The sequence below is a fragment of the Diplotaxodon limnothrissa genome, linkage group LG20, assembly GCF_057381915.1.
Source record: "Diplotaxodon limnothrissa isolate DT_005_m linkage group LG20, D_limnothrissa_male_GT1.1, whole genome shotgun sequence".
Taxonomy (NCBI): Eukaryota; Metazoa; Chordata; class Actinopteri; order Cichliformes; family Cichlidae; genus Diplotaxodon; species Diplotaxodon limnothrissa.
Genome location: NC_140615.1, coordinates 8,539,646 through 8,555,076, shown reverse-complemented (window position 1 = coordinate 8,555,076; position 15,431 = coordinate 8,539,646). Strand labels below are relative to the sequence as shown.

Here is a 15,431-nt window from a genome sequence, read left to right as displayed (position 1 = left end):
TAATGACCATCCCTACATTCATTGTTGAAAAGAGGTGTTAAAATAAAAATGCACTAAAAGAGGCAAAAATAAAGTGGTATTTTTTTATATATATATAGTACCAATGTGGACTTTTTTCATGAAATATATATAAATGTAAAAGAAGTCAGCAAGCATTTTTAATGATTGTTTCTTTTTATTTTTAATTGTCGTACAAATGTTAGGAATGAGTTTTAAGAACCTTTACACAATAGCAGAACAGCAATATAAACATCTCAGTACAACATGTTAAAAATGTAAACCCATCTACACGCAAAACACACGCTTTGTAATCATACTGACACATCGAGTTTGGCATAGATACATCAAAACAGATGAGAAATATTCTCCACAGCAGCTGTCCATAAACACAGTATGGCAGACACATATACAGTAACATCGAGTAGTCCAAAGATAAAACTCCACTGGAGTAAACAACAAAACTATCAATACTCAAAATCAAAATCAACCTCCAGCTTTAAACGCAAAGGGAAAGTACATATTAAGAGTCACAGCGGGATCTTCAGCTACGTGACAGCCGGTGCTTTTACTTGTCCATCAATGTGATGAGACGCTAAGGAAACCCATCAGGAATGAGCAGGCTGGAAAAATATATTTCCTACATAGTGAGGGAGAGTTCAGCACCCCTCATGTCTCAGTCTCTGCCTCTACCAAGGCCTCCACACGGGGCCTCTGCTCCCGCTGTCCTGCACTGTGGTGGGCCTGAGTGTGAAGCAGACTGGGGAGGAGCTGCTGGCTGTCTGGGCTTGAAGGAGTTTCTGGTCTTGCTGCTGCTGGAGTCCCTGCAGAGGGGCGAGAGAAGCCTCTGAGCCAGCTGAAAGGAAGTGCACAGGGTCCCTCCAACACTGAGAGTAGGCCTGGTTGTAGTCACTCTGACAGAGGCCTGTCTGCAGCTGCTGCCTCAGGAAGCTCACAGTCATCTCCAAGATGTCAGCCTTCTCTAGCTTGGAGTTGGGCTCTTGCTTGTGAAACTCCTTCTCCAGAATGACTTTCAGCTGCTCGATGCAGCTGTTGATGCGATCCCTGCGCATTTTCTCCACAATGGGTTTCCTCATCTGAGAAAGAGAAGGCAGACAAGTAAGTTCACATTTCAAGTCAGCAATGCACAAGCCAATCTAAAAATCTCCTGTGGTACTCACTTTAATGTTATCCTTCTCAGAGATCCTGATGTGGTGAACAGAGGAGTAGTTTGTTGAGTAAGGAGCCATGTCTCTGCAGAGGTGAAGTGAGCAGTGATGTCTCTGGAGGAGCCGCTCCTCATTTTATACTGGGAGATTAGCATAACAAAGTCATGTGGCTGAGGCAGGGCTGGGGTTCCCACACTCTGACCAGTGGGACTCCCAACAACAACAATGGAGGAGATGTCAATAACTCAGAGAGCATTTATCTCTGCTGGGCATGTTTCCCAAGATAAGCAACAGGCAATTAAGAGTTAATCAGAAGTGCTATCTCCGAATTTACATCAGCTGGATTGATCAGATTTTTTTTCTGTTTTTTAATTCTGATCAGAGGGAGTAAAATACACAAAAGAGAGAATCTCTCCAGGGGGGGGGGGTGACTGCAATTAAGGACCAAATGAGTTACTGCAATAAAACAATATAAATGCCCCTTCAAAGAACACTTGAGCACTTTACTGCTCAGATAGCAAAGTGTGGAGAGGACAGAAAATGTTGTTTTTGGAATAATAAAGGCCTCGGGTATGACTCCAGGCAGTCCCATCAAAGTTGAGGACAGGACAATCAAAGAAGTCTTAGATGAAACTTATTCGTCTACCACCTGTTGCTTTTCCAACTCCGCCCCACTCAAGCCTTGACATTAAGGTTTCCCACGGGGATCGCGAGTGAGGGAAAGCTTCAGCAGTGTATCTCGCGCATATTCAAAGCTACAGACGACCCAGGTGTGAAAGGAGGTGAGTGGCGTAAGTTGTCTGGCCCGAGCCGGGCCGACCAACGCGTGCGCTTCAAAATGCCCAACAAGCGATTTTTTTTGCGCTTGTGTTGACGCACAGCGTGAGGCGTTTACTCAGCCTCTTGTTCCTCTTATTAAAGACAAACAGGGGCGGGAGCGCATATTAGCCATGTTTATATTTGCCCCCATATAGAAAGACAAACAAAGAAAGACCCAAAAGTGCCACCCTGCTGGAGAGAGTCACCGAGTCATGAATTTATTACGAAACTAATAAATTTAGCATATTTTGCAGATATCTTTATTACTGGTCATGACTTCTTTTGAAAAATTGTTGGCAGCCTTTAGTCAAAAGTCCTTGCCTCGCTTCCCCCGAGGGTCTGCAGACTCTGCTGTAAATGAACTGTGTCAAATTAGTGTCAAGTTAATGGCATTATGAGCGGGGCTGGCAGTGTGCCTCTGAGGGCTTCCATCATTGGCTGGCCCCAGATGTGAAGCTGGCCTTGTGGGCGCAGTGTGAGTAGTCCCATCTCCCCAGTTTCCCACCAGCCCCCAACATCAGGCTAAATGGGCTCCAAAAGCCATGCCGCTCCTCCACGCTCCGAGGAATGTTAATTGATCTTTTGTTGCAGCTCAAACAGAAACTCTGTGTCCTGGTCCATCTGGGAAAAATCAAGTCAACTGGCTTCACTGCCTGTCTGTATGGAGGTTTTGGTCTGTGCTTTCAGTTACCCATGTATAGTGCTGATAGAAGAACTAAAGGTTTCATCACAAAGGAAGAACTGCAGAGATGCAGTACTGTTAAAAGTCTTGGGCCGCCCCTTGATTTCTTTAGACTTTGCTTCCGAGGAGCCAGACCTTTCCTTTGTAATATTTCAAAGTGTCAATAGTTCTCCAGGCTCTCTGAAGGTTTTGGGACGTGCATCTTTGTAACCAATTTTGTTTTTGATTCTTGTTTGTTTGTTAAGCTAAACTATGAGTCATTCAATAATAAAAAGGCCCCTAATTCAAGTGATGAACCAGTGTTGTGTCTACACATAAAAGACACAACACTGGCACAACACATAGGCACTTTGTTACTAGGAGCCTGTTGCAAAAACATATAATATAATATAATTTAAACCTACTTCTTTATTGAAATGTATGAAAATTGCTAAAAAATAACACAGCTTGAGAGTCATAAAATAGTATATTTACACGAACAAGGTGATTCCCAAAGACGTCTTAGTAGCCAACTTGGCATATCTCTGCCCATTTTGAAGTGTGTCTCTGCAGTGTCTTTACATCTATTTACATCAGGTGTACAGTATCTGAAAGTCATGTCTTTAAGAAATAGGAAAAATTTAAGAAAAGCTTTAACACCAGATCTGATGGATGTATCTGTCCCTTCAGTTGATTCATCTACTATTCATAAGCCTCATCAGAAGTGGTCTCAGTGGAAGGTTGGTCATAAAGAGGGGAAACAGAGAGAAGGCTGAGGTATGAAAAATTACACCAGAACTGGACTGAAAGTCAGACACAACAGGTCTGGTAGAGTGATGAATTCAAAGTCGACATTTATAGTTTGAGTCATGATCAATGTGTACAGAGGAGGTAAGGAGAGGGGTAAAGCTGGGTGAGCATACAGCCATCTGTGCAGTCAGGTGGTGGTGTTTGAGAGCTTGTCAAAACTGATGAAGTTATGAACACAGAAAAGTTCAGGCTGTGTTGTCACACCAAATATTGGAACTCACTAGATTATACAATTGTCTGTTTTTGTCTTATACACTATATTTCCATTTTTTCTTGCACATTTTTCAATGCCCATATTTCCCATTTTCATAGAAAAATCTAAAATAAATAAATGAGGAGAGTCTCAAGACTTTTGTACAGCAGTGAGTCCAGTCAGTGGCAGCATCCCCACCACAAGTCATGTAAAAGCAGCATCGGCACAGTAGAAAATGCTCAAAAAGTGCTACAGGTATTGAACAATAATTCACAATAAATCTGATATGAGAGAGATTAAAGCAGGTAAAAAAGGAAATCTCGGATCTCTGGAGGTAATGAGATAATTAAAATTCACTGTAATGGAGCCCTGTTTTTTTTCTCTCTCTTTCTCCTCTTACATCTGTGTGGCCCATATCAGCAGTACTACTTAAAACTGTTGTCATTACTGAAAAATCAAAAAAAATCCAGTAACTTTCAATGAGCCCAGCGCTTTTTAAATCTCTTTTTTTCTCTTTGTCATCATGTCAGTGCGAAGTTCTCCTCCTTTGGAAGTTGGTGTGCACTACATGGCTGCCGGGGGTCTTTGTCTACAAGTGTGTGGGAAGACGAGTCCCCCTCCCACCAGCCGCCTGAGAGCGCTGAATTCATGCCATAAAGTCTCGGCCATTGCTCAGACCTGCGGCGGCACAGAGCTGCTTCCCGTCAGCCATCTCTCTGTGAGTGTGGTATCTCCCGTTTCCCACACTCTGTGCCTATTCACTGGTCCCAAGATGGGAACAATAGAAGTGTGTCTTGTTACACATCACATTAGCTATGGTGTTTGATCTCCTGTTGAAGGGGGGGGGGGGCAGCTTCAGCCAGACCATCTGGCCTGGCAAACTAGACCCTGAGAAAGTCCCACATTCTCCACAACTTCAGCGCACACAAATAATTGTGAAAGACTTTTGTGGCACTTGAGAGATAACTCAAGCACTGCACAACATACCAAGACAATCACAACAGAGAAAAGCGGCATATGTGGCCTGCTGGGGCGTCTACATACTGATTTTTGATTTTTTTTAAGCACCTGTTGATGATTACCAGGTCGGATAAGATGACATGTTAATGATACCTGTGGTAAATCTCAAATCAAAATTTAGCTAAACAAGACACTCTCCTGAATCAGTAAATTAACATTAACGATTCAAACTCTTTAGTTGCATTCTGCTCAAATTACTGTCACTTAAACTGACTTGAAAATGTAGTCATTTTGTAAGAATTATAATTTAATTTAAGCACTTGTAGAGTGCCACCATTCAGCTCCACCAGACCTGTGCAAACAGATGTATTATACACCTGGCACTATGGCAAGAAAAAAAGACAGACTTGTACATTTTAATCGGCATCACTCTTTAAATGGTGAAAACTTGCGTCTAGTTGGAGTTTCTGTTATATCGCCATTTTATTTTCCCCATTTCCTAAGTCTTTACAATGTTTAGAAGGTTTGTAGTGATGTAAGTGACTAATTACTGGAGCCATAGATGCATAAATGGTGATCAAACCACCAAATATTTAGCACTAACCTAATGAATCTTTACAAGAACCAGAGCTCAATTCTTACACTGAACTAAAGCTGCTGTCAGTTCTGACTGGATTTAAGTTTTTAGTCCCCCACTCCACCAGCTCCCTTCTCTGTCTCTCACTCTGGTGTACAGAAATGAATCAATCAGTAATAAGTCAAGACATATTTAGCACTGTAGTTTTCTTTAAAAGAAAGCACATTGCGATTACTTATATTTGCAGAACTTCATCAGAAGTTTCTCATTTATTTTTTTTCAATATCAAACTCCTCAAGGAAGCAATAAATCAGATTCTTTTTTACAAAGATTGATATCAGCGCAAAAGGCCTTTATAAAAGGCATTGTTATGAAGATTTTAAAAATCCATTATGAACATTACAAGTGGACAGGTAATGGTTACAGTATCAGTATCCTTCATACACAGGCCAAATGATGGTTACAAATAGAACAAAGTATAATCGTTATAAGATTTACAGTACAGATGGATCCATGGGATCTCTCTATGGCTTGTTTTTGATTCATCAACAGCAAACTGATGAAACACGTCAATCAGTGACACTCAGCATCAGGGACAAACAGTAAACACATCGATCAGTGTCTCGGACACTTAAATAGTTTCAAACCAACGTGGTTAATATAATTCAATGATGTTTGCAAAACAAACAAAAAGTCAGGAGCAGTTTTCCCACAGGGACAATTAACGCATTCACAGAATGAGCACTCCAAATAATAAAGCGTGTATCATATATAATACACTAAATCATTTCAGTCCTTCCAAAGGGGTACCGGCACATCGTGCTGATTTCACCACAAAATAAAACACTTGACAGTATTGAATCTTCTGCTAAAGCAGAAGAAAGCAGACTTCTCTATAAGTCCTTAACTCTCTGTCCATGACGTTCACAGACGTAGTTCTCTCTCGGTTCACAGGTGATCCCGCCTCCATGTTACCAGGGCCTCCACAGAGCACAGCTGACCTGGCTTACGCCCTTGCTGGAGCTGACCTGATGGAGTGGGGAGCCAGGAGGGGAGGGGAGGTTGCAGGGACTGTGACTGGTCCCGCTGGACGCCTGCAGGCCGTGAAAGTGGCTGAGTAGCAGCCTGTGGGCTTGAGTCTGGACCTGGCAGTGGGACAGGAAGCTGACAGCCTCCTGCACGCAGTGGGAGTAACCGTCGCTAGCCACCATCGGGCTAGAGGTCAAGCCGGCCTGCTTCTGCTGCTGGTGCCAGTTTCTCAGATATGACACAGCCATCTCCAGGATGTCAGCCTTCTCCTGCTTGGAGTCAGGCTGCTGCCTGAGGAACTCGGGCCCCAGCAGGGATTTCAGCTGCTCGATGCTGGTGTTGATGCGGTCTCTGCGTAGTTTCTCTACCATTGGCTTTCTCAGCTGAAGAAAAGAAGGAGAAAAAAAAGGTATTTTAATCAAATTGAACATTGCTTTTAATTGAATTATTTGTACCAACACAAATCCAGTTATGAGACTTTTCTGAAAAAAGTATTTACCTTGTGAGCAGGGGTCAGGTGTTCCTTGTTTGCTTGTCCAAAAACAGAGGGAGCCATTGCTGTGGAGTCAGGGTCTCTACTCGGATTGAAGAGCTGGTTGGATCTGAGCTGCGTTCTCCTCTCCTCTGCCACTGCCCTGTATTTATACACCCAAATCTCCATATGAATGTGTGAGTCTTAGGCTTGATGGAGTTTCTCACAGTCCCCGGGCCAATGGGAGTGCTGGGAAGGGCTTTGAGGAAAGCAGGGCTGCCACATGCTCAATGAAGTGTTTATAGCCGTGGGGACAATGAGTGTGTCTCTGGGGAGCAGGTGGAGGAATAGACTGCAAGAGAAAGCCCGGGGTGGAGTGGGCAGAGGGAGGGGGGCTGAGTGGGGGTAGATGGGAGACTGACCCGGTGCTTGTGCTGATATGGGAAAGTGGTGACCCCAGAGGGAAGCATGCCGCTGTCTCATGTCATCTTCACCGCCACGTAATTGAAGACAAAGTGCCTCTGCCACCAGGCACACGTGGGTGTTACAGAGGGCCAAGCATTAGAGAAAGACCAACATGCAGCCACTTCCACCAGTGTGAAATGGCAGACTTTCAGAGCTGTGCAACAGGTTGAGGTTCCTCAAAGATTCAAAGAGAAAGAAAGCAACAGATTTGCAACTCAAACCTATTCAGCTGAAAAAGAAAAGAGAATATTTAGACTATGAATATTTAACCCTTTTTTCAGATAATCTGATTAAACTGTTATATGTTTATAAGGTGTTTCCTCATTCAAGGTTTAGTACAATTCTTGAGAGACAGCTGTATAATCTGACCAAATTACTCTCACAATATCCAGCCCTGATGAAGCTGAAGTATTAGTGATTAATCGCAGCTAATTTTCATTACGTTCACCAATCTCAAGCATTTTCATAGAGATTTGTGTGACATCTAAAGACTGTAGAGCTGATGCAAAGTGTACTCTCTCAGTTACAAAAAAGTACTGCCATTCAAAATTTGCCTGTTATAACTCATTAGCGACACATTTGGTTATCAGTTTGTCAGCTTTAATCTGATGAACGTGATTAGAGCTGTGTGTGAATTGTAAAGTGCTTCAGCTTTAAGCTTTCACGCTCCCAGCACATGCTGACACATCAGGCAACCCCCCACAAACTCATGCAGACAGCCACACTCTCATTCACTTTCCCTACCCCACACACACACTCACACACCCACACAGCTGGCTGACCTGCATGCCGCTGGCCACGTCTCAGTCACACGCTCCCTTCCTGCCTGTGTGGAACGTGGGAGCCGCTGTGGTCCCAGGCTTCCCACACTTCAGTGTTTAATGACTCTGAGGCCGCCTGCACAAAGGAAGTGTGCCCCATTGCACAAAGATTGAGTGACCAACCCCCCCTTCGAGCCCCACTAACAACACATGCACGCACACACCCAGGAAAACAGGGCTGTCAACAGGGCTTCCAGGCACACCATCTGGATGGATTGTATGCCATTGTCGGCCGATCAAGCGCGGGAGATGTTTACCGTGAGAATTGGAGAGGCTGAAATAGAGACAGAAAGTTAAATAAGAAGAATAGGGAGTGTGTGTGTGGAGGGTGGGAAACTTTCTGGATAGGATGATGAACTTTTTTTAAGAATCTGTGAATAAAAAGGTGCAAAACTCTTACACTGTTTGACACGAAAAGTTTAAGAAATTGAGAAAAAAGTGAAAACCACTTCACTTTCTCAGCTTGTTGCAACAGAAAAGGGATTATTCTATATTAAAGACTAATATAACAGGTACTAACAACACTTAGATGCAGATCCAGTCTGTGATGATGCTTTTTGTTGCCCTCACATAGATCACATTTCCAAAAATGTATCTAAATATTTAGGTTGCCTATCTGGAAACTCTGCCCACCAATGGACGACTTTCTCCTCCAGGAAGAACGTCCTCAGACAGATGTTGTCCTCCACGTTCCCACCACATATCATCCCAGTGGATACAATAACAAGGAAATCTCCCTCAACAAGGGGCAAGCAATGGGCCCCTCCCACCTGTTTGTTTGGATTGGGGCCATTGTACCCCAATGAATTCAACTAATTCATTCACATCCTATTGTCATAATGCTGCTTTGTGATTGGCCAAACACTGTGAGAACCAACATCACATTAAATCAGTGGGAAAGTTGGCATAAGTATATAAATGAGGGAGGTCTCTGTGGGTAAAATCATAACCCTGAACGTTTTCTTGTAACCCACACGGGCCTGGACTCACGGGACGCCATCCGACTGCATATTCGCCATGAGGGATCAACACACAACGTAAGCTCGAATACAAGAAACTTCATTGTAGATCATCCTAGGCTTGATCCTAGTTTTGAACAGGCATCACAGCAATGTTTCTTCCACTATCTGTGAATTTGACTCAAAAGTGATTGAAAGTTTTTCCTTTTTTTTTTTTATGTTGAATGAATGTTACCAAAACCATTTCTACATGTGCCGTCAATATTTAAGCATGCTGGTATTTTCTCCTGGAAACAACCCATTTCTCTGCATCTACCATTAATTTGATGTTTCTCCATCTCCTTCCACAGCCTGTGTAAGATGATGATTTTGGAAAGGAAGTGCACAGACAGAGCAGTGAGGCTCCGCTCCACGTTAGAGAGCCATCTAAGCACTGGAATGAGCAGCTCTGACGTGTGGGACAAGACTGTCTCCTTTTTCACAGTGAAGAAGGCCTTCATTTTCCATAATGGCTACACCAAATCCTCCAGAGAGGCCATGAGGCTGTTCCCCTCACCTTCTGAGGATGTGTCGCCTTTGTGTTGCCAGTAAGAAGTGCACCGAAAGAGGGTTGAAATACGAAGAGGAAAACAAAATCTAGGCATTTTTATAAACTTTTTTCTCCAAATGTCTTCTTAAGCACAAATGGTGGAAAAGATGGGAGTTCTCATTAACTGTGACTACCTGCACCGTGATCCTATTGGTCATTGCACAGGCCCTAGAACTGTGCATGTTATGCCTTAAATCTAAGTACTTCTTAGAACTTTAAGATCATGTTATTACAGTTTTATTAAACTGAAAGTCATATTCCTTTGTATAAAGGGTAAAAGTTAATTTTATGCCAATGCATATTTTGTAAATGTTTAAGATATTGTCAGTCATGTATAAAATTTGTTGCTGAAAGCCATAAGTGAAAAGTGCAATGTGCTTTCCTGTGCAATTTTAAGTAAAATGACATGTTTTCCCATCATGTGCTGCTTGTTTTGTTTTCTAAAAAAATGGATTAAATATATACATTTCTTTATTTTGTTTGCTCCGGCACTTTCAAAATGTAAATGATTAAATTATGATTCTGTGTTGAGCCCCGAAAGGTTCGACTTCCATATCTTGCACTTTAGTGTCATAATCAATGTCACCCTCTAGTGTGCATTAATGCAACAACACTTCACATGTGATCCACAATTATTCAACCATAAATTCTCAGAGCTCTGCTTTAAAGCTGCAAACTTTTATAAAAGTGTTCTTAAATACATTTCTGGAGTTTTAACCCTCTGTGCATGAAAAGAGGAAGTAATCAGACTGGGGACTTACCATCTTACACCACTACGCACATGCCTGCATTTTTAATGAAAAGTATACTGATTGATGTAAAGTGCTGCGCAAAAGGTCTCTAGCCACCCTTCATTTCTTTACATTATGCTTGAAAAACTTGGAAGTAGGTGCAGCAGTTAGTTGAAATGTGCAAATATATAAAGAGGAAAAACAGTGCAGTTGTAACAGTCTTCCTATTCTTCGTCTAAACTATTAGGGAGCATTCTTGTGATATACTTTAAGTAGTCTTCAGGAACAGCTCTCCAGGCTTCTCGAAGCATCCAGGATCCAGACCTTCAGAGAGCCTGGGGAACTATTTCTCAAGACCACCTAAAGAAGTTCTAAGAAAATGTCGCCTTTGAAGCAAAATGTGAAGAAATTAATTTTAATGAAACCGTCAAAGACTAAATCAATCCAATAGATATGAGATCCAATTTAAACTACACTTTCCACATTATTTAGAGTTCATTTGTATTCTGTGCATGTTTACAGACAGCAGTGTTATGAGCACTGTCAAAAGATTAAAGGAAACAAAGGTGCAGGTTTTAATATTTTTTCCCCCCAAATCTAGAAACCAGCCGGAACAGAAGAGGTTACCCTGAATCAGATTTGGAATTATTACGGCTTTATTAATCATAGGCTAAATTCAAAAAGCAGACATTCAGCAACAGTTAAACATCGTATAGCAGCGGGAATAGGTGAATTGACGAGAAACTGGGTGAACTCCACACCATGCATTCAACTCTTGAGTACAAGGGTTCTGTAATAACTGTAAGTTCAAAGTTTGCTCAACTGTTGAGGGTAAAAGTGAGACTTTGCTTTCCAGAAATCTGTTCTGGAAACTGACGTGTGTGTTTCCAGAAATTCTGAGGAAAACCAAAACCTAAATTAAAGAGTGCAGAGAGGCTCAAGAGGGAAAAAAATAAAAATAATTAGTCAAAAGAGAAAAAGTGTAAAGGATATAATGTAGGTCTATGTTTATTATTCATTTAGACAAGTCTGGTGTTTCATTGCAACAGATGGAAATGTTTTCATCAATCCAAAGTTTACTTCATCACCAAGGCATAGCTTTGTGGAAGAAAATAAAACACTTCATTGTTCTTTCCCCCTCTTTGCTTCCAAGGTCGATACAAGAAAAAAATAAAACCAAACTGCTTTTTTGTTTCCCTGTCCGTCACTCAAATTCCAGTTAGACTCTACATGAAGATCAAACAGCAAAAGCCCAGAAGAAAAGGACAGGTTAGCTTGCAACCATGTGACAGTGAAACCTTCTGCCATTTTAAAAAACCCTTACCAAAAAAAAACTTAAAGCACAACAAAAATGGAAAGAAAAAAAAACAAAAAAAAAGGAGTTAAAATCAAATGCCGCTCTTCATAGGTGGTGGGTCAAATACCCAAAACATTTTAGTTATTGTACCCCAAAGAGAGGGGGAGGAGTTTAAAGCCAAAAGATAGGATCACAACAAAACAGAATTCGTAGGCTGTTCCCATCAACAAAAAAACCTATTATTTCTTCTTTTCACATGAATCATTAAATTCAGCTGGCCTTTTTTTGATCATCTATGGCATCATAAAGAGACAGATGCCTTGATGGTGACAGATGTGAATGGTTGTGGCTGGGTGGTCGGCAGAGCCCTGCTTCATTTTTCCCTCAAGCTTCCTGAAACAAAACAAGTTGTGATCTCAACTCTAGTCTGAAAGAGTTTGAATCAAAGTGTAAATTCTGTTTTGTGTGCCCTCCCCAACCTTTGACAGCATGGTGTTTCTGTGTTAAACTTTACAGAGATGGATCTTTTCTCTTTTTCTTTGTTTTTTTTAAACTACACATAGTTTCTGCTTAAAGATCATTTGAAGATGTCATATGGGAGTGGGAGTTAAGTAGGAAGCGTGGTGTATACACTGTGTGAATATCAGTGTGTAAAAAGTAAATTTTTGTTCAGCTGGTAGGTGTCCAGATGATAATTGCAGGGGCGTTTTGTGTTTGAGGGGTTGTGGTTTGAGGTTGGCCATTAGGGCAAAGAGTTCAACAAATCCTGCAGGAAGAGGTCCGGGTCTGGAATTTCAGAGAGGAGACCTGAAAAACAAAGTTTAATAGTAACATTCGACCAACACCACAGTTTATTATTCACACCAGAAAAGAAGTGTCGTAAATTAAAAGAAAAATGGCACAAGAGAAGATGAAAATAAACTGTGAAGCTTGTTTATACTTCTGCACTGAATAATGCAAATCCTCTTATTCACTGACGGCATTTATTTGAGATGGATTTCACTGAAATTTCACTACCAAAATGTTCTTTTTTGTGGGCTTTCTCTATCTGAGATGATTTATTTTGTCTAAAAAGAAGTAGTATCAGAATAGTATCAGCCAGAAACATAGGTGTGTGTGTGTGCATACTGACCTACAACATCAAAGAACTCTGACAGGGATTCAGCGGGCATGAGTTCATCCTGGAAAGCCCTGAGCACACGCTCGGAGGCCTCATAGATGGGCATGTCATTGTGACGGACATATTCTGCCAGTGAGAAAGACCAGCCGCCCTCTGTGTTGCTGGTTGGTACCTTCTGTAAAAACAAAATCAAGAGCAGAAGAGGGAATTACAGTATATTATCTATTTGTCTAATGTCAATGTTCCCATTAGATTGAAAATGTCCCTAAACACCCACCCCCCAAACAAACAAACAACATTCTGAATTCTGTATTTACAGGTAATGACTCCTATTTTTACAAAGCATCCCCAAAATTGAAAGAGCATAATACCATCGTTTTACAGTATCGACAGGCAAAATACTTTACCCTGAACATGTCGTAGACCAGGTCCACCAGGCCCCAGAAAAGAAGAGGTGAGCGATACACTGCATATTCCTTTGGTGTTTTATCTGTGAGCCTGAGAATAGATAAGAGAAGATGTGGATGAAGACCTTCTGAGATAAATAATGGACACAACATTCAATGGTTATTCCTTTTTCTTTTTAAATTTATAACTCTGACCTGCTTCACTGGTCAATACTCACATGTCTTAGATGTATTCAAAATAAAATTACACTAGTGTAAAAGTTTCCTGTTGGAATTATTGGCAAACAAATTAATAATTTGGTACTGAACCTGCTCCCTGCTTGAAGGATTTAATTAATATCACAGACAAAGGTGCCCTGCATTGAGTGTAAAACAAATGGAGACAGGAAAGGAAAGGTCTCATACTTGTTTGCACAGGCTGCCGAGACTTTACGGGCATGCGCAGTGCCCAGAAGTCTCCGCAGGAAGTACAGACGAGAACTTCTCCACCGTTCGGGTGGCATGATGTGCATGGCCAGGATGGTGTAATAGTGGGGCCCTTCAACTTCATATGAGCTTTCAACCCATTTCTCACATGGTTGCTCCTGGAAACTCTGCAGGTTCTTCTCCTCTCGGGACGTAGCCCTTGTACTACAGTGACAGAATTTGCAAAGTGAAATAAGGTGAGATGGGAATGAGAACTATGAGCTGTAAAATCAAACTTTGGATTTGTGTTTTATTTTAAGCCTCAACAGTCCCACACATGTATCACCTCAGCATCAATATTGAGTAAATGTCAGCAAGTGTTTTCTGTGCACATCAAAAATGTACATACGTGTTGAGGACATAGAGAACAGTGTGGATGATATAGGGGATGAGGTGGATGTTGCTCTCCCGACCTCCACCTCCTGTGTCCACGCTGAATGACTGCTCAGTAGCAAAGCGGAGGAACAGCAGTTTGGTATCGTGGATGTTGAGTTGGTATGTGGGCTCTCGCTGGCCTGTGCACTCCTGAAGATATGTGTTGTGCCTGTGCAGTAAAAGAGTTTGGTTGAAGAAATTGTGCCACATGAAGAAAATGTTCTCTCTAATTTATGCTGATTTTTTCTTTTAACCTTGCTAGGCATGTAGCAAAAGCTGATTCTGGCACATGTGGCCCCCACACAGGAAGCAGACCATTGCACTTGGTGTTAGCATTCTGGAGAGCAGCACTGTCCCATTCCTCTCGCCCACGAGCCAGCCTAAAATAAGTAAAAATAACAGGCATGTATTACAAAAAAAATGAAAAGTGGGGCTGCAGAAAGAATGTAAGGGGTACTCTAAACATCACCACAGAGTAAATGCTGGTGTTTGTAGCTACCTGACTGCTGCCAGATGGCAGTCATAGTGGACTATGTTAAAGTGCGACACAGTGCTGTAACCCTGCTGCTTGCGAGGCTTGTTTTCAAATTCCTCCAAGGCTACACGCTTTGTGAAAGTGTAAATACCCAGGACTTTGGTTGGCTAGTGAAAGAGAAACCAGAATGAAAATGAGAACTGAAAACAACAACAAATTTCAGCATGCCAAGAAAACCAGCAAATCAGACTGATAAGAGTGTCATTTTAATTATCTACAATTTGGCTACTGATACTTTAAATAGGATTCCAAAACCAGATGTCTTCAGTGTTAAATAATGTCAAACTTCCCTCAATCCTGTATGTGCTTTTATACCTGGAACTTGTAACCTTCTCTACAGATACAGCAGGTCAAGCCTGGTTCCTCTATCAGCTCTTCCATTTGCTTCAAGAGTGAAGTCTTTGTCACCACCTGCCCCTTTTCATTGGTCTGAAAGACAAACATAAAGCTTACAATAAAATCCACATTTCAATTCAAGTCTGTGGTAATAAAAAAAAAAAATATATACCGTCATGCCAAGAGTTCCCAGAGCCTTCTGCCTCATAGCCATAGCCATACGCTTTTTCTCAGCTCTGGTTTCTCTGCGGGCTGCTTCAATCTTCAAGTTGACGTCACTGTGTTCCCTCAGAGCCTCTAGAAGGTTCTCTGCTAGAGTTCCTATGCCTTCATCACTGGATACCTGCTCCAGCTTGTGCAAGTTTGTTATCGAATCTGTGCCTATGAGCACCTAGACAAAAGAAGATGACACTCAGCTATATTAGGGAGACAGGTTCATGTGTTTACAAAAAGAACTGTCTGAGTTGACTCCAGTTTAGTCTAATATTCAAAGCATTCTGTACCTGTGTGGGGGGATGCTGGGTAGCCAAACCACGGAGAAGTCTGAGAATAAAGGGTAGAGCAGGTCTAGAGAGGAATTTCTTCCAAACATCCGCATCCAGACTGATGAGAGATTTCAGAAAAACAAAAAAGAGGTTTAAAAA

General features: G+C 41.8%; 3 protein-coding genes across 11 annotated transcripts in view; all 3 read right to left on the bottom strand.

Moving 5' to 3' along the window:
- Window positions 1-686: 686 nt before the first annotated feature.
- On the bottom strand, window positions 687-1,247 carry her12 (hairy-related 12). The gene is made up of 2 exons (XM_085345128.1): window positions 1,179-1,247; window positions 687-1,094 (listed from the first exon to the last, which is right to left on the bottom strand). Exons 1-2 carry the CDS (start codon window positions 1,245-1,247, stop codon window positions 687-689), a joined length of 477 nt encoding a protein of 158 aa, XP_085201254.1.
- A 4,910-nt stretch (window positions 1,248-6,157) lies between these two features.
- LOC146610482 (transcription factor HES-5-like) lies at window positions 6,158-6,876 on the bottom strand. The gene is made up of 2 exons (XM_085344642.1): window positions 6,715-6,876; window positions 6,158-6,598 (listed from the first exon to the last, which is right to left on the bottom strand). The coding sequence occupies exons 1-2, from the start codon at window positions 6,874-6,876 to the stop codon at window positions 6,158-6,160; spliced, it is 603 nt and encodes a 200-aa protein (XP_085200768.1).
- A 4,016-nt stretch (window positions 6,877-10,892) lies between these two features.
- Window positions 10,893-15,431, bottom strand: part of ubr4 (ubiquitin protein ligase E3 component n-recognin 4) — a 57,203-nt gene continuing 52,664 nt past the window's right edge. For all 9 annotated transcript variants that reach the window (XM_085344804.1, XM_085344805.1, XM_085344811.1 and 6 more), the window contains 10 exons: window positions 15,291-15,390; window positions 14,960-15,178; window positions 14,767-14,880; window positions 14,416-14,558; window positions 14,171-14,296; window positions 13,891-14,085; window positions 13,482-13,706; window positions 13,077-13,167; window positions 12,682-12,844; window positions 10,893-12,356 (listed from right to left, as the gene is read on the bottom strand). In XM_085344804.1, the coding sequence (XP_085200930.1) occupies window positions 12,292-12,356; window positions 12,682-12,844; window positions 13,077-13,167; window positions 13,482-13,706; window positions 13,891-14,085; window positions 14,171-14,296; window positions 14,416-14,558; window positions 14,767-14,880; window positions 14,960-15,178; window positions 15,291-15,390 (1,441 nt within the window). In that variant the 3' untranslated portion in view covers window positions 10,893-12,291. The remainder of the gene's footprint in view (window positions 12,357-12,681; window positions 12,845-13,076; window positions 13,168-13,481; window positions 13,707-13,890; window positions 14,086-14,170; window positions 14,297-14,415; window positions 14,559-14,766; window positions 14,881-14,959; window positions 15,179-15,290; window positions 15,391-15,431) is intronic.

Coding starts and splice junctions, on each gene's coding strand:
- LOC146610482 (XM_085344642.1), bottom strand. CDS start 6,876: ATGGAGATTTGGGTGTATAAATACAGGGCAGTGGCAGAGGAGAGGAGA. Junction 6,599..6,714: donor ACCTGACCCCTGCTCACAAG/GTAAATACTTTT, acceptor TCTTTTCTTCAG/CTGAGAAAGCCAATGGTAGA.
- her12 (XM_085345128.1), bottom strand. CDS start 1,247: ATGGCTCCTTACTCAACAAACTACTCCTCTGTTCACCACATCAGGATC. Junction 1,095..1,178: donor CTGAGAAGGATAACATTAAA/GTGAGTACCACA, acceptor TCTCTTTCTCAG/ATGAGGAAACCCATTGTGGA.